At 41.0% G+C, this 24,681-nt stretch overlaps 1 protein-coding gene across 4 annotated transcripts in view; it reads left to right on the top strand.

The window, feature by feature from the left end:
* The window catches only part of LOC109622897 (dual oxidase), a 206,748-nt gene that overhangs the window by 92,176 nt on the left and 89,891 nt on the right, over nt 1-24,681 (top strand). For all 4 annotated transcript variants that reach the window (XM_062851444.1, XM_062851447.1, XM_062851445.1 and 1 more), the window contains exon 2: nt 223-450. In XM_062851444.1, coding sequence (XP_062707428.1) covers nt 360-450 — 91 coding nt within the window. In that variant the 5' untranslated portion in view covers nt 223-359. The remainder of the gene's footprint in view (nt 1-222; nt 451-24,681) is intronic.

The following is a 24,681-nucleotide window of genomic DNA, read 5'->3' as shown; positions in this document are numbered from 1 at the left end:
TTCCGGTTCGCTGATATTGAACGTTGAACTACACTGAAGTGGCCCGGTTTATTTTTTTCGGTGCAAAACGTGGCGTAGGAAAGTGAAAGGAATGTGATACGTCGGGCCATACGAGCAACGAGCCAAAGATGAAAATAAAGCAGCCAAAAATGTTGAAATCGATAAAAAATAAATATTAATGCTATTACGTTTGCTTATTTTTGGATGCGTTTATTGCTCTAGGTTGTGCTGCTGCTGTTGAGTGTGTGTTGAGTGCTCTATAGTGGTGTTCATTAATCGTCGAGTCGGGATCAATATTGCAGCTAAATGAGAACTACATGAAAATCAAGTGAGAAATCAATTTGTAGTGAGGCGAAAATATGAGTGTCCTCCGGAGGCCCTTTGTGGCTGTGCTGGTGCTGTGTCTCGTGACGTCCCTACTGCTGGCCCAGAGGAACGATGGCGGAGGAGGTAAGTGATGGTTTTGTTTTGCAGCAACAAAAAGAAATTTCAATAAGTAATTACTATAATTTATGTTGACGTTGTTTTCTTACCCAGTCTATGATCGTTAAAAAAAAAGAGATTTTATCAACTATTATTATGGGATATTTTCGGCGAACCTGAGCTAAAAATCAAGATTGCGTTGTGAGTATTGTTCACTACATACTGCAAAATTGCAAAATTGAACGAACACTTGCTGAATTGTATACAAATGTTTCAACTTTGACAAGTTATGGGCACTACGGTTTGAACTTATAAATTGAGTTAAGTTTTCTACCAATTACAACTGTGCATTTACATGATCCAACAGTATCTTACTTGCGATATTTACTTCCAATGAAAAAGTTAGATACTCAGTCAAAGGAATTCTATAAGAAGTATCAAACGACGGTATAAAGGAGTTAATAAGAAGAATAGGGATTTATTTTAAATATAAACCTTCTATAATTTCAATTGCAAACCTATTGTTTTTTTCCTAAAGTATTATATTAAAAAAATATTCGATGATTCCTCTACAAGTTCTACCAAGGTTTTCTAAACGAATAAGGATTACTTCAGGAATTCTGCAAAAGATTTCTCCAGGGAATCCACCGAGCGATTCTTCAAAAAAAAAATCTTTAGATTCCTTGAGCATTTTTTCTCCAAATATACTTTAAGATCATTTCTCCAATAGTTCCTGCAAGAATTGCTCCAAGGATTCTTACACAAATTTATCCATACAATTATATAGGAACTTCATAAAATATTCCTCTAGGCATTCCTTCCACGAATTCTTTTAAGAGATTATTCAATGCCCCTAAAGCGATTTTTCCAAGGATTCTATTATTATGCTTTCAAGGAACCTTCAATAATTTACCTAGTATTTCGAAACAGATTTTCTACGAATCCTCAAGGGTTTTTTAAAATATTTTTCTTTAAAGGATTTTTCAGGATTCTCTTCAAGGGTTCTTTCAGGAATTTCATCATCCAACGAATCCTTCAGGAGTTCATAAATGGATTTCTTCAATAAGTTCTTCAAGATATTTTCTAAGAAAATCCTCTTATATTTTTTTTATTAACATTGCTTCATGTCGATCAGGAATTCTTCAAAAACTTAACTCCATTTAGGAAATCTCCAGAAATTTCTTCACAGATTTATTAAGGCATTTTTCCTTAGAAAATCTTAGAAAAAAAATCCTCTTGCGATGTTTTGTAAAAATGCGTAATTACTTCTTCTAGGAACTCCTCCTTGATTGGTCTAGAAGTTCTTATCAGAATATCTGCAAACCCTTTTTTCATAAATTTATTCCTTCATGAATTGATCCCAATCTTTTTTCAGAACTTCTTTAATGATACTTTAAGAGTTCCCTACAAGATTATAACCAAAAATTATCCAATTATCACTGCAGGATTTTTTGCACAGGTTCTGCTGGAAGTTCTTCCAAGAATACCTTCAGGAATATTTCAAATGATTCACCTAGATAGTCCTTTCAAACGAGATGAACCAGCCGAGGGCTGAAAATCTCGATAATAAAGATAAATAAAAAATAATAAAGTCCTTTCAAGAATTTTTTTGATAACAATTCTTTCATGTATATATATTTTGGTTGTTGATTATTTTCGGTGATAGCACACACTAAAACTCCATGTTCATAACGTTTCCACCTACTGAACTTCAGCCATCTACATCAGATTTTTTAAGAACCAATCGATCACCACCAGTAGTGTGGATTCAGTACTAACTTAATTCTTCAGTAGGTCGAAACGTTATGAACATCGAGTTTTAGTATGTGTTATCACCGAAAGTAATCAACAACCGAAATATATAAGATTAGATGGTGGCCTGAAATTCTCCCAAGTATGCCATTGAGAATTTCCACAATGAAACCGGAACTCCTTCAAGCATTCTTTACAGATTTTTCCAATGATTGATCTTAGAGCTCCATCAAAGATATTTTTAAAATATAAAAATGAATTTCTGTCTGTCTGTCTGACCCTTATGGATTCGGAAACTACTGAACTAATCGGTCTGAAATTTTGTATGCAGGCGTTATTGGGACCGCAGAAGGTTCTTAGCATAGTGTGAGACCTCTCCGATCTCCGAAAAGGGGAGGCTCCCATACAGGTGACTTTGCGGGGGACGTCCCTATGGAGCTGCATGCCAAAAAAACACAGCAGGCAAGCAGTACGACGCTTGCCGGGACAGCTAGTATCTTATATAAATCAGAAAATTTCGTCAAAAATTATTTCAAGAATTGCTTAGAAGTTTCTCCAACTATGTTTCTTGCAGTTGCTCTAACGATAAGCTTAGTTATGCTATAGGAATCCCTTCAAAGTTTATTTTGGGATTTTCTTAGTAATTTCACAAATGATCTTACCTAGATTGAAGATCATTAAGATATTTTAATGAAACTTCTAAGAAATTCTTAAAAAAAAATCACCAAGTATTTCCTTCAAAGACTTCCATCAAAGGATTCCTTTAGGGATTTCTTCATGTATGCATCCAGGAGATCCTTCAAGGATCTTAGCATTAGTTTCCCAAGATCGTATTGTATTCCACAAGAGTTCTTCCAGGAATTCCACCAAGTTATACTCAAAGAATTCATCCGAAGATTGCTCTGCCGTTTCATTAAAGAGTTCTTTTACAATGCCTCCAAAAATCCTTCATATGGCAAATGTGGGATCCTTACATTGAGCAGAATGTCTTCATGGATTATTCCATGAATTCCTCCAAGAATTTTCAGAAATATCTCATTGGATTCATCGTTTTTTTTTGGATTTGTCTTGAAAATCTTCCAAGGATTTCTTTAAAAAAAAAGACCAAAAATAATTTCTCCATTTTCAGAGGATGAATAAACCTTCTTTTGAGGTTCATTTTATTATTCAAGGATTTTTTTCCAAGAAATTCTTTGAAACATTGTCGTTACAAGCATATTGAAAGGAAGATTTCTTAAGAAAATCCCCATGGATTTCTCTAAATATTATTTCAGCTGTACCTCTAGAGTTTCTTTAAGTAATTTCTGCTGGGGTTTTTCCAGTATTTTCTCAAAGAATTTGTTCTGCAATTCTTCCAAGATTACTTCCGACATTCCTCCAAGGGTTCCCACAGAAAGTCCTCCAATGAATTGTATATGAATTCCTTCATAGATTCCTTCAGTTTTCGGGGATTTTCCGATTGATTTCTTCACGAAACCTTTAAAAGTTCTTGCATCAATTCAATCATGTATTTTTCAAGCATTTTTTGAGAATTTTGCTCTTTTTTCGGGAACAAGAGTTTCAAGAACTCCTTCGGAGACACCTATTACGGTTTTTCTTGGAGTTGCTCTAAGAAATTTTCCAGGGAATGGTTCGGAAATTCCTCTATGCATACATTGAAGAATTCCTTCTATGATTCCAGTGCCCTCCACGAATACCTCCAGTAATATTCTCAAGAAGAATTCTTGAAGCCATTCCTTTGGGGTTTCCCAACACAATCCCTTCAACAAACGCTCATATGAATTCTTTTAGAATTCCCTCTATGATTCCTGTAGGAGTTTATTCAAGATTCCTAAAGGAAATCTCGAGACAACTACCTCCGAGGGTTCCTCCAAACTTCTTTTCAACCATTGCTTAGGGAAATTCCTCTAAAGAATTTCTTCATAAATTTCTCCATTGCTCCTTGAGCATATCTTCAACGACTTTCTCTAGAAATTCGTAGACATCAAGGTAGACATCTTTCGCAATTCCTTCGTAAAGATTTTAAGGATTTCCTGCAAGTATCTCGGCAAGTATTCCTCCACGTATTCCTTTAGGGATTTCCAGAATCCAAAGACAAGCTTGTACAAAAAAGGAAATCTTTTGGATTTTTTTCCGAACAATTTCCCTCAACGTTTTAATCAGGAACTTCTTCAAGTATTAAATCATAAAGTCTTTCAGAAATGTTGTCATTCAGTCCTTCAAGAATTCCCTCTGGAAGCTCTGCAAAAATAGTTTCAGGATGTTCATTTAGGATTTGATTAAGAATTACTTGAAGGATTCCTCAAGTAAGTCTTCCTCTTCCTAGAATTTCATCAGGCCCAGGAAGAACTTCAAGGATTCCTCCAGATATACCAAGTTTACCATGAATTTCTTTGAACATTTCTTCAAAGAGGAATCCTTTGGGAGTTCCTGCTGTGATGGATTTTTAAAAACATGCTTGAAGGAATTTCTGAAGACTCTTCCAAGATGCCTCTAGAAAGGCCTTCAAAGGATTCTTTTTTTATTCAAGGTTCCACCCACACACAACTTTAACTGTAGGAAATACCGTAAAGTGTGCTCTTTCTGATAGTGATGCTTTTGAGCGTGACCGAAATAAGATGGACATATTTGGAGGAAATAATAAACGGATTCATGAAAAATTTCTAAATCCTTGGAGAAAACGTGAAAGGAATTTTATTGAAGCATAACAAAAGCAAATGCTTCATAAAACCCTTATAGGCATGTGAGGATTGACAAATTCCGAAAGGATTGTTGGCGAACTTTCAGAAAGATTATTTGGAAGAACAACTAAGGAAATCAATGATAAAAATCATGAAGAAATTCTGGTAGAAAGCTTGAAGCCATTCTGAATGGAATCTTAGAAAAAATAAAAATAAAAAAGTACTTGGAGGCATTCCTGAGGAAATTCCCAAAGGATTCGATCGTGGAGAAATTTTTAAGAAATCCTTAAAAAAAATGCTAAACGAATCCATAGAAAATCTTTCTTGAGGGGATCCTGTAGGAATATTTGAAGGAATTTCTGAAGAATATCTGGCACTGCCTACAAATACTTTGAGGAGTTCCTGAAGGAATCCTTAAAGTAAAGATACCTTTGATACACCTACCTAAGAGTTACTAGAATAATACTTGAAGGAATTCCTGAAGAAACAATCATCCCTAGTGGGATGTTGGCGTCAACATGACCCAGACAGGCACGCTGATGGTGCACTACGCCATCCTTACCATCTAAGGAGGGTTCAATAAACTAAAAAAAAATGTTTGGGGAAATGTTTGATGAAATCTTAACCCTCGAGCGATCGCGCTGTTGTATTTTGTACAACACGTTGAAAAAAGTTCGCTTTTTGTACTCAGCATTGGCGTGGTGTTGGTGGGGGTGGCCAACCGCGCGACTGCCAGAAGGTTAAAAGAAGTTTCAAAAGAATTATTGAAAGAACTCTGAAAAACTTCTCACAGACATGACAAGAGAAAATTTTGAAAGAAGTTCTGAATTGATCTTTATAGAAATTGTTGATGGAATCTTTGAGAGACTTTATATAGTATGTATTCCATTGACGAAATTTAAAGAATTCTATGAAGGAACTTCAGAAGGAGTGTCTCTTGAAAGTCATATGCTGTCTTGGAGGCATATGTTGTCATAGTTTCTCTTAGGGCTTCATGGGGTTTCGTCTTGAATTATTTTGCGCGATTTATTCTGGTGTTCCTCTCCAGATTTCCCCAGTAGTCCTTCCCGATATTTGCACCAGAGGTTATTCCTAGGATTCCTCCAAAGATTTCTTCAGGAATTTTGTATAAATTTTCTTCTGGAGTACCTCCTGGGATTCATTCCAAAGGGTTTCCCTGTAATGTTTCCAAAATTCCTCACGGAATTTCTACCGCAATTTCTCAGTTAAGAATTTTACTGCAGTTTCATCATGATATTTCTCAAAGGCGATCGTAGGATTCGTTTTAAAGGTAAATTTGAGATTTCTCTGATCATCTCCTAGACAAATTTTCATGGTGCTTCTTCCTTCAAAGGATTTATTCTGAACTTTCTTTCATTTTCTCCTGTTTTTGGAGTTCATTTTGGGATTTCCGCAGGAGTTATTGCTGATAATCGTCGCTTTCCTGTAATAGGGGCACAATTCATAGAATATGCGTTTGATAACTGGAAATCTCGAAGCACCTCCTACAAGTTCACTTATTTTGATTGCTGTGTCTTGGAAAGGGCCTGAAGGACTTACTGCTTAATTAGTTTGAATTACAATTTTCCGCCGAATATATTAGTTTACAAAAACAAAAACGAAAGTCATGAACTTCCATCAACGACCAAAATTTTTGATGCATAATTAAGATCTGATATCAAGATCGTACTTCAAAATATTTTAAGTAGAACAGCTTTTGAGTTTTTCTCTAAAAATCGAGATCTAGAGTTTTTAAAAATATGGAATTTACTGAAGTTCAAATATTTTGCGTTGCAGTCAACGAATTTTCAATCTTTTTGCATATATAGAAAGCTGAATTTAATATGTTTCGATCATCTGCACATAACTTTCGCATCTAATTAGTGGGATTCGAGATATTGATGATTATATAGGCCATTCTGCTTAAATTTGAGCAAAAATGGATCTATGACATTTCGTCGAAAGACATTTGGTCGAATGACGTTTGGTCGAATGACATTTGGTCGAAAGTACATTTGGTCGAAGGGACATTTGGTCGAATGGACATGTGGTCGAATCATATATTGTGGAGGGATCTATGACATTTGGTCGAAAGACATTTGGTCGAATGACGTTTGGTTGAAGGACATTTGGTCGAATGGACATTTGGTCGAAACTCATTTTGTGGAAGAAGAAGCATATGACATTTAGTCGAATGGACAATTCGTCGAATGGACATCTGGTCGAAAGGCACTAACTGATGAAAAGAGATATGAGTGGAAAATAATATTATAGATTTCGATATCATAATTATTTATATGATATTAAACAAGCAAGCCTCCTTGAATAAATGTACGACACGTGCTAAAAAAATCATTAGTTTGTAACTTGTTGCATAAATAACTATTTTGGCTCGCGTTCAGTTTATATGCAACATTGCGTCAAAGAACAGTCTATGTTTAAGGACAAACGTCTTGAATTCCCACTTCAACAGTGCATCAGAACTTCAGACGCACAATACTCAAGAAGCAAGCTTCAAACAACAGTGCATTTTATAATTCTGTTTTTGCTCACTTATAATAAGTTTAAAATAAGAAGATCAGGTGCGCTGGTTTTGTTTACGAAGAGATTTGTACGCTCGAAGTCACGAGTGGTGCCAAAGTTGGCCATTATGGCGGCCATTTGGGATCCTAACCAATCTGTCCTTAAAAGAAGGAAAAATATCCAATGAAAAAGTCTGCAGCTATAACATCCAAATATCAAACGGAAGAACAGCTTGTATTCAAAAGGGGAAATTTCTTCTGAAACATTCAGCAGTTGGTACAGGAAAACGCAATTAAATAAATAAACGTGAAAGAATAGCCTATGTTTCAAAGAAGGAAATATTCATGATAAAAAGACAGCAGCCATAACATTCAAACAAAGTACAACTACGAATTTTGAAAGAATAGCCTGTGTTCAAAAGAAGGAAAAATCATAGATGAAAAAATCACAACCATAATGTCCACTCTTCACTCTCAGCACAAATAACACACTTGAAAGAACAGCATATGTTGAAAAGAAGGAAAAATATTTGATGGAAAAGCCAGTATGTTATACACAAAAACGCAATGAAATGGTGAAACTGGAAAGAAGAGCCGAAATCTACACTGCACTACAATGTTTGCTTTTTATGTTTGATATAATTGAACACGATTAAATTGCTATACGACTTAACGTCTATTCGGCCAAACATACTTTTAACCAAATAAGTTCAGTAACATATAAATTATGATACCGAAATCTATAATATAATTTTTCATTAAAAACTCTTCATCAGTTAGTGCCTTTCAACCAAATGTCCATTCGACGAATTGCCCATTCGACGAATTGTCCATTCGACTAAATGTCATATGCTTCTTCTTCCAAAAAATGGGTTTCGACCAAATGTCCATTCGACCAAATCTCGGATACTTTTTCAAAACGACGTATGAACATAGGATTTGCGTGTATTATACGTCGTTTTGAAAAAGTATCCGAGAAATGTCCGTTCGACCAAATGTACTTTCGACCAAATGTCATTCGACCAAACGTCATTCGACCAAATGTCCTAAAGCCCTTTTAAAACATTAGATTTTAGCCAGTTACAGTAAAAATTTCAGCTCATATTTCAGCATTGGTTACGGAAATAAATATGTATGAAGGGAGCAACTTTGCTTAAAAATAGGACAAACATCGATTTGAAATCGACAGTCTTGTATGGAAAGTCGCTTTACTGTTATATTTTTCTTTCACGTTTTCGAACACAGGGCATGATTCTACACTAAAGATGATCACCAGCTTACCGAGTTCAAAAATGCTGTTAACTAGTGCTATTGAAAAGGTTGCCTGATTTTGAATTGTGCCTTAATGACAAAAAAAAAAATATAAAAACAATAGGCAATTTTGGGTTTTTCAATGAATTGTGGAAAGGGTCTTTATGATATGGAAGTTAACATAGTCGGGATTACTACCAGAACACTTCCCGAAATCCCTGCCAAAACGCTCCAGGAGCACTTGTTGGAATTTTGCAGGAATACTTTTTGACAAAACTTACGAAATTCCTTGTGAGAAATTTCCAAAGAAATTCCGGAAGTATTTGGAGAAATCTAAAGAGAAAATTTCTTGGAAATCCTGAGAAAAACTGGGGCACATTGAAAACGTATGGTTGGAGTAATCCTGGGAAATAAAAAATAAATAAATAAATTTCAAGAAAAATCTCAGAAAATAATCTAGAAAAACTTTTGCAGAAGCCTTACAGGAATACCGAGCACGTTAGAACGGCTAGAAAGTCATAGCGAAAACCCACTATGAGAAATTCGGTTACCTTTAGAAAGAATTTCCGGAAGAAATCAAGCTGTGAGAAATCCCATTAGCTATTCCTGTTGAGATTCCGTGAAATCCGAGGAACAACTCCAAGAAATTTTGGGAGAAACATCTGGAGAAAACCAGAAAAAATAGGAAGAAGGAATTCCGAATGAAATTACGGGACAAATTCTGAAAGAAACTACGAAAGAACTCATCGGATTTGTTAAGAAATTTTCCCCTAAACACAAATGTCGGGAGTATTCATCAGAGAACTTTTTACCTTTTTCGATTTTTTTCAAATAACCTCCTATTTTTTAACATTCATTCTGCAAGTAACGTGTTTAGGTGTTTTTCTTTTGGAGCGGACCAGCAGCAATGGTTAAATCACATGTCTCTCATGTCTAGGATGTGGTTAGGTGAACTAGTCTAGTTGTGAGAACCACACAAAACAAGATTAAATAAAATGTTTCCTTTCCTATGCAAAATGGTTTTGAATGCTTACCATGTACGATATTGTCCTATTCAGGATATTCTAATGCTAACATAATTACCATGAAATCACCGATTGTACATATTTCCCCAATACTTACATGATTTTGCAAAATACCTACGAATCGCACCCAACCCTCATCGCGGCTGAGAATTTCATAATGAACCCCGACTAGCTTGGCGTCATCATCGCCTCTGAGAAGCATGAGTCAATTAAATTTTACAAAGAAGGGAGCAACAGTGTCGTCCATCCTCGGTCGGTACGACCATAAATTCAAACACCTCGCCTCGGTCTGTTCCACACGCCACTTGGTTGGCGTCAAGTGTGCCGACGCGCAGATTACGTGTTGAACGTGATGCTGTTCGTTCGCGCCTCATCCGATGCGGTAGATATACTACTTCCATCTTTAGAATCTAATTCTACCGAGCCGCGCCCCCATCAATCTATCAACCTGCTCGTTGCTGTTTGGGTCGGCAATTTTGATGAGTTCTTATTCCCAATTTGCGCGCAAAGTGGAAAACGCTCACAAAACAAATCCCGGCGTCATCTAAACACCACTTAAGAATGTGTTCTATGAGGTGTGGGAAAACGACGATGATGATAACAGAGAACATCGAGCACACAAATCTCGCATTAAACTCTCAATTGACGAACTGGCATGCATGGTTTGGAACATGATGGACGCTCGCGTTCAACACCGGGGATAATGATCTTTGGCACGAGGTATTCACAGGTCGGACCCGTGCGTGATGACGGCAGGGGCGTGTATAATTTTGACGCCTCGTGGAGAAATATTTACCTACTCTTCAGGTGAGTGTAGTCCCCGAAAAGGAATGGCGAATTGTGCTTCCTCTCCGGGGTTCATTTGCATTGGCTACGGAGTATAAATCAACTTAGTCGGGGAGCCTGTTGTGGTTTGTTGGATTTGGAAACATTGTTGTGCTTTAAATGATGGATCACAGGGACGTACACCGTCGTCAAACACTTGATCGAGTCGATAAGCTTTCATAGTATTGGAACTCAACTGTTCCCTCAATTTTTTCAGGTAAGGAGTCATTCATACACTTTGATACATAACTGAAAGTTGGAAGGGGTCTACAAGTTAGTTGATGATAAACGCTTTAATGACTCAATACATAATTTTCTTGATATGTTTGATTAGCGATCAATCAACGATTAACTGATGGAACATGCATGCCACATGTCGTCATATTAGCCAAAACTTGATTGATAATGATCTGCCATAACCTTATGTGCATCGGAAGAATGATTTAGTTGTAGTTTGATTGCATTATTCCCATGTTCCAAATATCTATAATGCTGCGAACAATATACACTTACTTGGTACCTGGGTTACTATTTATGTACTCCGTAGAATCTACATCGAATGACGAATCTTTTTCACTTAACCCGGCCACTCTCATTCTTTCTCTTCCTTACGCCCCTTAGGCATGACTTTTAGGAGGGGGGGGGCGTACATGAGTACTCTGAGAATGCGGGGGAGCCTGCATGTCCGAATCTTTGCAGATACAACCTAAAGCACCCATGTTCTGACAGAAATTGAGTCAAGTGGAAGTTTACCTCGCCACGGGGCATACTCATCCATTTAGACATGCTCGGAATGAGCCTGTGTGTCCCCCCGAGCAGGAACGAATAACTGACACATAACTGCAGCATACCAAAGTCAGGTATCATACCAAGATAAGGTATTGGTCGGTTACCCAGGTATTGAATATATCTTATTTTGGTATTTTGCAGGTATTTATAGCATACCTCAACGAGTTATTGCTTTGGTGTTGAGGTCTGCGTGAGGTATTATTCAATTATGGAAAAATCACTATTTGTATGGAAAAGTCGCCGATTATTAATTAGGTATTGCCATACCTGATGTCATTATTCACGTGTTATGCACAGAATACACATCAGTTTATATTTTAGGTATTTTACCTCTTATGCAGGGCTTCTTAATACCACATTCAGGTTGTAGGTATTCGGTTTTCCATACCTTAGTTTGGTATTCTTCAGCTATTTTCTCCTGCTCGGGCCTCTACCCTTGCTGGAGGAATCCCATTCCCTCTGCCACTTCAACATAGACGATATTCTGGCGATCCGTCTCACACCTTTTGTGCCGCGTCTCTCGAAGCACTCTTCGTCCTCTGCCACCACTAGTGCTATGGGCATCATGCCCGCTAGCACAATACCACGCCCTTTGAAACCGTGCGGTATGCACTGACCACCCTAAGGCACATCAGCCTGTGGGTACTCTCGAGACGCTTCACGTTTCGGTTGACCACTAGCGCCTTCGACCATGCAGCGGCGCCACAGTAGTATGGAGATCGCTAGTGCCGCGAGCAGCTCACGCTTACTCCTGACTATTGCCGAGCTATTTGACATTAACTTTGGCAATGCCATTATCGCCATGCTTGCCCTTTTGCAGGCATATTCTACGTGGCTTCCCAAATTCCGTATATCGTCGATCATGATCCCCAATTGATTCAGTAAGCGCTAAGAGTTGATCGTGCAGCCGCTTCTGGTGACCAAGGCTTGTTGTTTAGACTTGTGGTTGTTTACCACCACCAGGGTAATATCATCGGCAAAGCCGATCAGCTTTATACCCGGTGGAAGTTTGACCCTCAATACGTCAGCATACGCCGCGTTCCATATTACTGGGCCCAGGATGGAGCCCGCGGTGATGTTGTAGCTCCTCTCGCCTTCCTCGATGACATCGATTAGCACCCTAGTCTGGAAGTGGCTCTCCAGTATCCGGCATATGGTAACCGGGACTCCTAGGGTGTGTATGGCGTACTCGATGGCGGCCCAGCTGACGCTGTTGAGCACATTCTTTACGTCCAGCATGACGACCGCGCAATTCCTGTTTACTTCTTTTGAAGCGCTATCGCGGCCGTTTTGGTTACAGCCCTAATAGCGTCCACCGTCGATCAACCCTTTCGGAAGCCGAACTGGTTATCCAAGCGGTGTCCAGAAGGCAGATTGGTCTGTATGCCGACGGGTCGTTAAGTGACTTCCCAGGTTAGGGCGGCAGTAGAACCAATCTTTGCTTTTTCCACCTCTCCGTAAATTCGCCTCTATCTAGGCATATCTGCATAGCCATTCTCAATTTGTGAGGGATAGCCTCGATGGTTGCCTTGATGGCTTGATGGCTATTGTCGGGTTACCGTCCGGACCCGGAGCCTTGTTCAACTTTAGCGACATCGCTATTGCAACGTCGTTCGTCACCCGGGCAACCTCGCTATGGCCAGTTTGGCCATAGGGGACCGGGGCCCATGGTCTTGTATCGTGGCAAGGGAACAGCGTTTCTACAATCTTCTGCAGTATCTCTGGGGAGTGTTCTGGGGGTACTGACGCACCCTACGTTTAGGCTATGACTACTCTGTAGCATCACCCCGAGGGGTGGTGTTAATAGCTGCCGGGCAGAGATTTTCGAAGCACGCTCGCTTACGTGGCTTAATCTCTTTGTTCAGTGCCAGTTTAGCCGCCTTGTATGCCTCAATTCGTTTCATTCTACCCTCTGCAGCTCTTTGCATCCTCCTTCTAGCTCTTAGGCAGGATGCGCGGAGTTCTGCATATTCTGCACACCACTAGTATATTGGTTTGCGTCCGTTTGTGAGTAGGGATCGCCTTGGCATTGCTCCGTCACATACACAGCTTAGGTTTCCGACTAGATCATCACTGGATAGATCGTCGGTGTTGCCCTCCATAAGCAACGCTCCACAAATTCCGGCTTACCCAATCGCCCAGGCGTTGAGATCTCCACCGATGACCACGGGACTCAATCCCACTAGTACGCGTGATAACGAGACATAGACGAGAACTAGTCTATCGGCCACCTGGGAGGACCATGACAACTGCAGTAGTACACCCCGTTGATCTTTGCTATTGCAAAGCCCTCGTACGACATGGAAATTATTTACTGGATCGTTATCGGGAGGGATGCGGTATGGATCTGATAGTAGCGCGACGTCTGTACTTGATTCCGAGACTGACTGCCACAACAACTGTGCGGCTTCACAGTGTTTCAGGTTTAGTTTAGTAGATCCTCTGCTTCGATGATCTCGTCCAGGTTTTTACACTGGAGAGTCACCTCCGCCGTTAGGGATCTCACCTGCACTTTTTCACCTAATACCTTCTGAGCTAGTGCCTTGTAGAAGGTGCCTCTCCAATCCTGGTGCGCTGCATGCTTTTAACATCCGCGCCCAGCGGTGAGAGACAATTTTCGCCTCGCATGGCCCTAAGCACCTCGGCGTATGTACCCCGTTAGTCCGGTTGGCCGCCTGTTGCTTTTGGGGTTAGCCTTCTGGGGCTTGGTTTCCCTGCCTCTTGCGCGTTTCGCTACTGACTTGCGAACCTGGTTGCTGGCGCTAGCCATCCCTTTCTTCCTCTTCGGCTTTAAGCCCGCCTCTGCCGGACGCTTTTTGGACCGCGTCTCCTTGGCAGGTTGTGACTATGCAGCCCGAGCCGTAGGGTGGTTTGACCTCTCCGCTACGGCTCCAGCGAGCTGCATGGTTTCGTGCTGCATCGTCGCGTTACCAGCAAAGAGGAAGCTGTCTGTTTGGGGCCGCTCTTCCTTGCTCGCATTAGCCAGCACCACCCCTTCTTGGCCTGAGCCAGCGATTTGTTGAGCTTCAGCTGGCCCTGTTTCAAATCGTTGCTGATGGTAGTCCGCCCACTCGAGTAACCATTCAGCTCCTCCAGATGTTCGGCCACTACCAACATCTTTGGTAGTCTGCTCCTGATATAGTTTCAGCGCCCGCGTGAAGTCTGCGCCGGTCTTCTGCGCTAACCCTGCTGCTGAGGAAGAACCCAGCATCTAGAACGTGGCAAATACCGAAATGATACGTTCAGCAGACCATGTTACAAAATTACTGGCTGCAAAAGCATTCGGCTGAGAATGCTCTGTAGCAGAACTCAGTATAGCAGATTGAGTTAGTGGCATAGCGTAGAGGACTTAACTGCAATCCATACCTTACAACTATTCTGCCGGTGCCAGTTAAAGTAACAACTGATTTATAACGTTTAGACATTCACCACATCCTGAATGAGATACTGAAAATGCTCGAGCACTTAAAGTACAGCATCGTTATTTTTGGTATATGCAATTTAAAATTTTAGGTGATCCATTGTAATTCCGGCATAAACGCGTCATTAGTAGAATAAGATGTTCATTGCAAAATGTTTCCCATCATTCTCACGAACCTGCAAATCACATGCGATTGCTACATTGCTTCCATCTTGCAAAAACAAAATGATGCTGTCGTGAAACACTTTCGATTATATAATTACAACACGTTTATATTGCAACATCATAAGCTTCGATCACGCTCGGATTACCGCCAGGGATCAGGTTTGTCCTCTCTTCCTTCCATCATTGCTGGCGTGATGCCGACGACGCCACCAGAGGTTTGCACTTCACCAGTCAGTCACTGCAGTAGTGTAGGCAGAGCGACCTGTTCAGTGATTGCTAATTGCTTCGGAGCGTACGAATTCAACACGTGCTCCGTGCCGGCTAATTACAATCTAAACCGGATTCGAATCCGAGCGACACCACACCGCCACAACTGAACTGGTGAATAGGCTTGCATATTGTCCGGGCTTTCAAATCAAGGCGAATGGATTTGTTTGGAAAATTTAATGAGATATTTCATTGAAGCATCCTCCAGTCGCAACTCAACGATCGCGCTCCTCAACAGACTTAACAGACAGTGATTTAAAATATCTCACATTTATACACTCCCAGGTCGCTGAGAGCTCTCGGAAGACCTTGAAGGTCGTCTGCGGCTAAAAATAAAAACAAAACCATCCACTGGAAACCTCCTAATCTTCCGTCGATGAACACCCTCGAAGCTAGCACTTTATTAATTTATACGAATGATTTTTATTAAACCTTTGTGCGAACAAAACACATTTGTTGAATTGGATTGTCTTTCGTTTCTCGAGACATTTACTGTGGGAGAAGGGAAGCGCTACCGTCTTTGGTGCTGATCACTTAGAGCGCTAATATGAGGGTAATTTAACTCGTAAAGAACACGAATAAAATGTTCAAGCTTACAAAAAATACAATCGAGAAAATGATTTGTGGTCAAGTGTGCTAATATGATTCTTAATTTGGCGGTATAGAAGCTTTGCTCACGAATATTTATTTGGATTTCACGGCGTCATTTCTAACGGAAGCTATTAGGATTCGACTTAAAGCAGAATGGGTTGTATCTTCTTAGGCTACAAAGAAGACTAGATGATCATTTTTTGATTAGCGTGTCGACCTCTATTGTAAGTACCACAGTTGTACTTACAATAGAGATCGACATGCCGGATCATCAGAGAAGAATCATTAGTCTACCAAGGAAGATGAGCCTTGATATACTCCCCTAACATTGTCCACCGCTTGGCGCAGTTTGCCGGTTGATCCGAAGTGACCACATCCATCAGGCTCGTCTTCAGGGTCGATGTTGGCTTACTTCGGTATACAAATCACTGTGATAGAATATTTATGTACCTGATAGAACATTTATTTTCAGTCGGCGCTCATAGTAACCGGATGACGCCGGACTTGAAAGAGCACCAAAAGATCTCCCAACGTCCAACCTGGTTCTGGGTCATTTGGCCGAACGCCATTTGGCCGAAAGGGTCATTTGGCCGAATGCCGTTTGGCCGAAAAATGAATGATGAAATCAAGTGACCATACCACTGTTCCCCGTCCCAGTATACCTCGAAAGAACAGCCTATGATTCAAAGAAGGAAAAATCTTCGATGATATATTGACAGTTTCAACGCCAACTAATCCCTGAATATTAAAACTAGAAAGAATAGCCTATGATAAAAAGAAGGAAATACTTCTGATAATCATATTGGCAGTTAGAATGTCAAAAACTTCCTCTGAATTCTTTTGATCATGATTCGGCCAAACGGCATTCGGCCAAACGACCCTTTCGGCCAGATGGCATTCGGCCAAATGGCGATCGGCCAATCGGCATTCGGCCAAACGGCATTCGGCCAAATGGCCGGACACCGTCCAACCTTACCTTTCCGAGGTTATTATGTTTCGCTACGGTCCTCTGTCACCCTGGACGTTAAGAGATCTGTGACCATCGCCATGAGCACGGCCTGCTACGGAGTTGGCAGGTACTCCCTATTAGTATCGGTAGGTAGGCTCAAGACGCACGTTCAACTCTCTGACCGGGTACTCTCTGGTTTTCTACCGAATATTATCTTCGTTGTCGTTGTTTTGGCATTCGTGCAAGACCAGTCCATCGCAGTCCGTCTCACTGCTACTTTAACTTGAACGTTTATTTTGTTGAGGATTGAGGGCGCCGTCATGAGCATCTACTGCGATATCCTGCTAGTTTTCAGCTTAACGTTTGCTTGCAGATTTCGTTTCTGTCCCTGTGTAGAGTATAGCTGACCCACCTCCATTTATACTGCCGAATTTATGTCGCTAGCGGCTTTCAATGACATCAACGAGGGTGCTTCGCGTTGGAGATTGTAGGACCACCATGTATTATATACCGCAAATATCTTTTGATGAAGACTCGCTGCCGTTGAGTGTTCTCCACCGAAACACACCAGGTATCACGGCACAGATCCAATATTTGCGTCTAATATTCGGATTATGGTGCTCCGATTGTTTTAACATACATTTTTTAAACTCGTAAATGTCGCCTTAAAGACATCGCGGCTATCTGGTCTGGACCTTGTGCAGTGTGCTCAAGAAAAAGACACCGGGCAAAAGTTTCTGATGAATTTCCTCTAAGAGTTACGTCTGTTTGTCTGTGCTAATGTTCTTATCTCAAATTAGTCATTCCCGAACTCTACAACTTTAAAAATATGTCGGAAAAATTGTGCCAGTTAATTTTAAAATGAATTCTTTTTCTGGTAGAAACATTCTTGTGAATATTGCATACCAAAGCATCTCAAATCCAGTTCACTGAAACTGATTACATATGTATTTTAACATTTTTTTGACCTTCTTCATTAAACGATAAAAGGATTGTAATTTTCAAAACATTACAAAACTTCTAAGAATCGATGTATCACAACCAGTACTGAATATAGCCGAGGCGGTAAACGCACGGGTATTCAGCATGACCATGCTGAGGGTGACGGGTTCGATTCCCGGTCGGTCCAGGATGTTTTCGTAAAGGAAATTTCCTTGACTTCCTTGGGCATAGAGTATCTTCGTGCCTGCCACACGATATACACATGCAAAATGGTCATTGGCAGAGGAAGCTCTCAGTTAATAACTGTGGAAGTGCTCATAGAACACTAAGCTGAGAAGCAGGCTTTGTCCCAGTGAGGACGTTACGCCAAGCAGAGAGAGAGAGAACCAGTGCTGAAAATGTCATTTCGATTTATTTTAATTCAACCATCTACAGCTCATTTTAGAAGCTGAACCTGAGAATAAGGTAAATGAAAAACTTGTACGACTAGTTCTACGAGAAAGTCACGGAAAACCCGATCTTTTTTGAATTTTTTAATAAGTGTCACGGGCTATACAGATAGAACACGACGCGAGACAGGACACACAACTTATAGTTCATTTACCTTTTAAGTCGACCGGTTTCGGGCTCGACGTTGCTAATCGACATGACGAAGTCCGACTGATTGCATGGGGCACTAATACGATCGTACTGCGCACAGTACTCGTCGAAAAAGTTGTTGCTGTTTCACTGAATTTTCAGCTTAGTCAATTTGAAGAGGGGGAATTGTATTGGGGTATCGTGTTCGTTCATGAGAGGACGATCAGCTGTGGCGATGTACATAAATTCCTCAAAAACGGTCGTAAAAAACACGTTATTTCAAAAACACGGCAAAATAGTCAAGTCCACATCTAGGGTAATTCATGTATTTTGGACAGGCTGAGGACAACGTTGGAAAAATCGTCCCCTAGCTTCCTTAGAAAGCAATTAATTATTTTGCAAAATTACTAATACGCTTATAATATGATTGTACTTTGCGTTCCTGGTGACAAAAACCTTAACGAAAGCATTTTATGCTAAGAAAATCACAATTTACACTCGCCTGTTAGAATTGCATTTTGGACACCGAAAATACGTTTTGGACACCCTCAGGTATATATAATTTGGACAGGGCAATTATCTCAATGTTCAGTTGTGAATACTGCTAAATCATGGAAGAAGCATAAATTAACACATATTTTCTTGCAAATAATCAAATTTCTTAGCTTAACAGGCATCTATTTCTATAACTATTACAGTTTTTGTTAAAATCGAGGAAATATCGCCAGACCCACAGTATACGCCTCCAAGTATGCAATCCCACAGCATCCCCATGTAGTTCGTCAGATGACCAAAATATATTTACAGTAGAAAACTTGTTATGTATATTGGACACCACCTATTTTAAGCGTTCTAGATGAATGTTAAGAGATTTGCTGCCTAATGCTTCTTTGATGAACATTTTTCATTACAGTAAGGCTTTCAAATTTCTTACAATTATTAATTCAACGGTTTTGAGGTGAATATTGTATTTGACTGTGGAGTGTATAGCGTCTTGCATACCTGTGCATTTGAGGGGTTTTAGTGAAACAATTTACATTTTCGATAATTTTTAAGTAAATTCTTAATTGTTAAGCGTATTTTCAACGTAAATCATCAGAATGGGGTCTGTTTGATTCAATAGTCGATATTGAGAAGTATCCACTTTTATTAGCTCTTCGAAACAAGACATACATCGCCTTGCATGTCCAAATTACATACATGTCCAAATTATATTTTTTACCCTACTTTGGCTTGACTTTCTTACGACGTTTTTTGAAATACCGCGGTCTTTTTTATTTATTTTTAATAAAAAAAAAACAAAGAAGTACAGGTGCGTAAGGACACCAGGCCAAAGAAAGATAAGAGGACAGGTGTCAAAGGCGAGAAGGGTGACGTGTCATCAAGACGGAAGAGTCCAAGTACTTGAAAGTCTTGAAAACGATGAGGAGCGACGCTAAGCTCGTGGATCTGAGGGCCGCCGTACACAGTATTAGAAGTACTTGTACCTTCGAAACAATCCTCAAGCACAAGCGCGACAAGGAGCGCAAGGGAGTTGTCTACAAAAGTTTTGCGGAAGAGGTCCTAGCGAGAGTGTCGAGGTGAGGGCTCTAAAAAAGAGGCAACTTTGAAGGTAGAAAAAATTGACGAGATCACTGACACCCAAGAGCTCATCACGGCACTGCGACAACAGTGCGAGGTGCAGGTGGCCACCGCAGCCGTTCGGCTATGGAAGGGCCAGACAGGGGCACAGATAGCCTTGCTACAGCTACCTGTCTCAAACGCTAACAATTCTGTTAAAACAGGGAAGCTCAAGGTGAGCTGGTCAGTATGCCAACTGACCCTACACGAGTCAGCGGGGACTTCTTTCAGGTGTCTGGAACCAGGACATAAGTCACGGGACTATGAACGCCCTGATAGTAGCTAGCTGTTCAGCCAATGTAGAGGTGAAGGCAATTATTAGGTACAAGGCACAAGTTCTTCCAAAAGTTGGATTTGTTCCGGGAAATCCACGAACAGCAAACACCCAACAGTAGGCCAAAGATACCTTCAGAAGAGCCACAGCAGACAAATCACAGTGAGGGTAACGCCCCAAGTAACCAAAAGTTCCGCGAAATTCAGATAAAGTTCAAAATGGAACTTTCTAGTTGCTTAAGAGGCTAAATATGGGCCTTGCTCGAAGGCTCATTGTTAGGCTTTTATAGCAGCTTGAAGTTCAAGTATACATGGATACAATTGATTGATTGATTTGTCTTTATTAAAGACATGGATACAAGACAAATTTAAATTTCTCAAATCAATGAATGTTATACTTAAACAAAAAAAAATATGCCCTTCGAATTCGAACCGATAGCCGCTGATTCCGATAGCCCTACGTTCAACCACATTACTACAACTACGATTAAATATACGGTGGGTGAAGTCTGACTTGAATCGATTTTCTGTCGGTCGCTGGTTTTGCACACTTATACAGTAGTGAAGTTAGCTTGACTTTGTCAAGTGTCTTCAGTAATGCAGCGGTAAGTCTTTGTGGCTTAGTGTCACCAAGCACTTAGTCGCATCGTGCTGAGGAGCGCGGGTTCGATTCCCGCGTGTGCCACTGGGCGTTGCATGCTAGTCCGTTGTCTAGTGTCATGCTTCCTTCAAAGAGCAATTAGCTCACTGGAAGCATTAAACGTGTCCGTGTTTTTAAATCAATAGGGTATCAAGCAGGAGGATCCGGTTCAAATATACATAGAAGAGCGACGTGTGTGAAAATATAATTATCCGAAGCAATTTCAAACATGAATCATAAACCAGCAAGGTTGTGATTCTGAGAAATACACTTTTGTTTCTGCATGAATTTTGTCAAAGTTCTGTTAGAAGCTGCTCAGAAGCAGAGTTTCCCATTGATCATGTCACAGCGAGCCTCCCACCAAATTGTCTCCCAGCTCTTCAAAATCGCAGTTTGCTGTGCTGCTATGAGGCTGACGAAAATCTGGTGTGGGCGAGCTTGGCGCATAGCTTCCAGGGAGCGTGTCTCATGCGCTGCGTAAGCTGTTGGGTTCTAAGGTTGAAAACAACGTCTTGGTAACGAAGAACCTCAACTCCTTTCTTCCGTACACAACGTAAGTGTCTGATTGGTCTATGAGATACTACTAGGGACTCTCAATGTAATGGTTAAGGTTTCAATTCTCGTTCGTTTAGAAAATTTTTGTCATGATATTTTCCAATTTAATCAGCGCATGAGACGAAGCTCTTGAGAAAAATGAGACGCATAACTTTCAGTCTCAAAATGTACAGTGCTCCTGGGAGCTAGCTTGCAATGTGGCTCCCGTACTACAGCACTTGTATATCAACTCTGCTTAGAAGGCTATCCAGCTACATTATGTGAACTTTAGAGTACCAAAATTACTAAAAAATATAGCATGGCCAGAGGTACTGGCCATGCTAGATGTCGATTTGACTAGTGTCGGTACTCAGTACCTTAAGCCGAAACAGAGCAAAGTCGATCATTAATTTTGTAATCCTGGCATAACAAGTAGTTCGAACTGGACAGTAGATAAAGTCTACACTCACAGCAATCACCTGGCGGTTCGCTACAGAAACGACTACAACAAAAGCACTAAGCGGTTAGAGGAACGGGTGGCTAGGCCAAGGCCAAGGTGGCCATACTTCGACGACGAGGTACTGTTCGTGGCTGCCAAAATGGGGTGATGACTACTGAATCGTGATGACCAAGGCCAGAGGTGTAATAGCTCCTAAAGAGCAGTCTCCAGAGATGTTGGAGGAGATAATCAAAAGGCTCTTCCCGCGTCATGATCCGGGTCGTTGAGCTCATTTATTGAAACCACTGGGACTGGCGATGAGAAGGGAGTCTCCGATGAAAATCTTTTGAAACATTCCTTAGCGTAGGTTTGGCCCCAGGCCCGGATGGAGTTGCGGACCTGGTATTAAAAATAGTTGTTGCCGAGGCTCCCAGAATGCTCAGATCTGCAATGCAGAAATGTCTGCTGGAGGGAGTCTTTTCAGAGGTTTGGCAGCGACAGAGCCTGTTTTTTTTTTGCCAAGGGCAGGAAAACCTTTCCTTATATAGGCTAATATGCTTGATCAACAAAACGAGGAAGGTGCTCGAGAGGCACACCGATGGTAGGATGATATTTTGGATAGCCAGTTCGGCTTCCGGAAGGGGAAGTCGACCGTAGACGCTATTCCCGAGCAGGAGAAAATAGCTGAAGAATACCAAATTTAGGCATGGAAAACTGAATAACTTCAACCTAAATGAGGTATTAGGAAGCCCTGCATAAGAAGTAAAATATCTTAATTAATAACTGGTGCGTATTCTGGGCATAAAACGTGAATAATGACATCAGGTATAAATACCAATACCTTAATAATAATCGGCGATTTTTCCATACAAATAGTTATTTTTCATAATTTAATAATACCTCAAGCAGTCCTCAACACCAAACCAATAACTCGTTGAGGTATCTTACAATACCAAAATAAGTTATATTCAATACCTGGGTAACCGACTAATACCTTGTCTTGCTTGGTATGATAGCTGACTTTGGTATGATGCAGTTATGTGTCAGTTATTTGTCCCTGCTCGGGTTTTGTCGGTTACAAAGACCACCAAGATAGCTCTTCAGCGTAATAGGTAAAGGATACGATACTGTACTGTGGTGGCCCTGGATGTTTGGCATGCATTCAATAGCGCCAGTTGGGCTCCTAAGTTTAGGTATACCGAAGTTCTTGTATAAGATTCTAGGAAGCTACTTCCAGAATCGAGTACTGGTATACTACACAGAGATGGTTCGAATGTTCTGTTACATAATCTCAAGAATTTCGCAAGATCCCATCCTGAGTCACGTGCTATGAAATGTCATGTACGAACTAGTGTTGGGTAAAAGTTCTCTGTGGCCACGACCATTATCGGCTTCACTAACAATATTACGATACAATAAGAAGTGAAACTGACAAGCAATGATTTATATAGGCGATTGCACTATCACTTTGAAGCGCTCTGTCAACCACTTGGGGGTGTTAACACTCCTCTGATGGTCGGGGCCCGTGGCGTAGTTGGTCACACGTTCGCTTCATATGCGGATGGTCATGGGTCATGGGTCCCAGCCTCGGCAATTGCAATTTTTCGTCAGTTGCTCTTCTCCCGAGAGCGACTGACATTGACCCTCTTCTGAGCCCCTTGGCTCAAACGGACCCGGATACCTGAACATCGGCGTACTGCTACTCATAATGGACCCCCAATCGAACCGGAAAGGAATCATCATCCTTGTGCTCATCATTCTACTATAGAATAGAAAAGTGAAAGCAGCAGAGGGGCAACCAGTTCAATATTGTTGAATAGAATAGAATACATCTAGGCGCTGTACAAAATGTAAGTGCAGCTGTCAAATGAAATCGCTCACGTAGTGCCCTGGTGGACAATAGAGCTGTAAATTAGGTTAAGTGATGAAGAATTAAAAAAAAAACACTCCTCTGGCGAACCGACGGCTGCCTTGCGCGCTTCTGCGACTTCTTTGAGTATGCAGTCACATCTGGAGTCCTTGCCAAACTACCTGCGAAGGCGAAGGCATCAGTTTGGGTAGACGATAATTCCTTATCCTTCACGGCTCCGCTGCCGCCACTGCTCCCATGAGCTTGTCTTGGTCTCACTCAGCCATCAACCGACTTCAGGAGTTTCAGCAAACGCTGCTTGAGGTTCTGGTTGTCATTATTCTTCGAGGACACAAAGTCGATAATCATGTCCAGTTGTTGTGCAGTCACTTCCATAGCAGGAAGCTGTTCCCGGTTTTTGTTAACGGCCCTTGCCAGCCACTCTCTGCCCATTTCCTTTCTTAGTGTTCCAACTGGGATGCGCTTGCGCTATGTGCCCTCCTATATCCTCCGATATCGGTCCTCAACCGACCTAGCATACCGGCTCCTTATTAAGCGGTTTGCCTCACTACTGCCTACTCGCGTAATCGTGACAGAGCTCAGTATTAACGCGACAAATTAATATGAGAGGTGTTCACTGTCCAGGTACCTCACTAGTCAACCCTCGAGTAGTCACGTCTTGGACTACCTGCAGTGACGCCGCGCTCACGTTGTGTACCACATGCGAGCATTTTTCATGGTGCTTGTACTCAATACACGAAGTGACTGCTCCCGGGTTTACTATCCAGCATGTTTCAAACCTCCTCCAAATTTGGGGAAAATGGTCCAAAATGCAATGGTGTGTTAAAATGGCGCAACACAAAATCATTCCTGAATGTGATTTGATCATTACTTTACGTTTTCATAAAGAATCCTTTTAAAATCTTGGCTGGCAAACCCACGAACATTATTTTGATTTCCCCAAGACTTTTCCAATTAAAATTTTCGTACTTGCAATTAAGAAAGCATTCATAAACCACGTAGACTTTTTGGGGGGAGGGTCTGACCAAAGTCTACGCTCCATACAAATTTCAAAATTTTTGTATGGGCGAAAGTCTACACCTATGCTGACCATGTTAAGTGGCTTCTTACCCCATGGCAGATG

This window comes from Aedes albopictus, chromosome 2 (assembly GCF_035046485.1).
Source record: "Aedes albopictus strain Foshan chromosome 2, AalbF5, whole genome shotgun sequence".
Lineage (NCBI taxonomy): Eukaryota > Metazoa > Arthropoda > Insecta > Diptera > Culicidae > Aedes > Aedes albopictus.
Note: the sequence above shows the minus strand (reverse complement) of the source record. Positions and strands in the feature narration are given on the sequence as shown.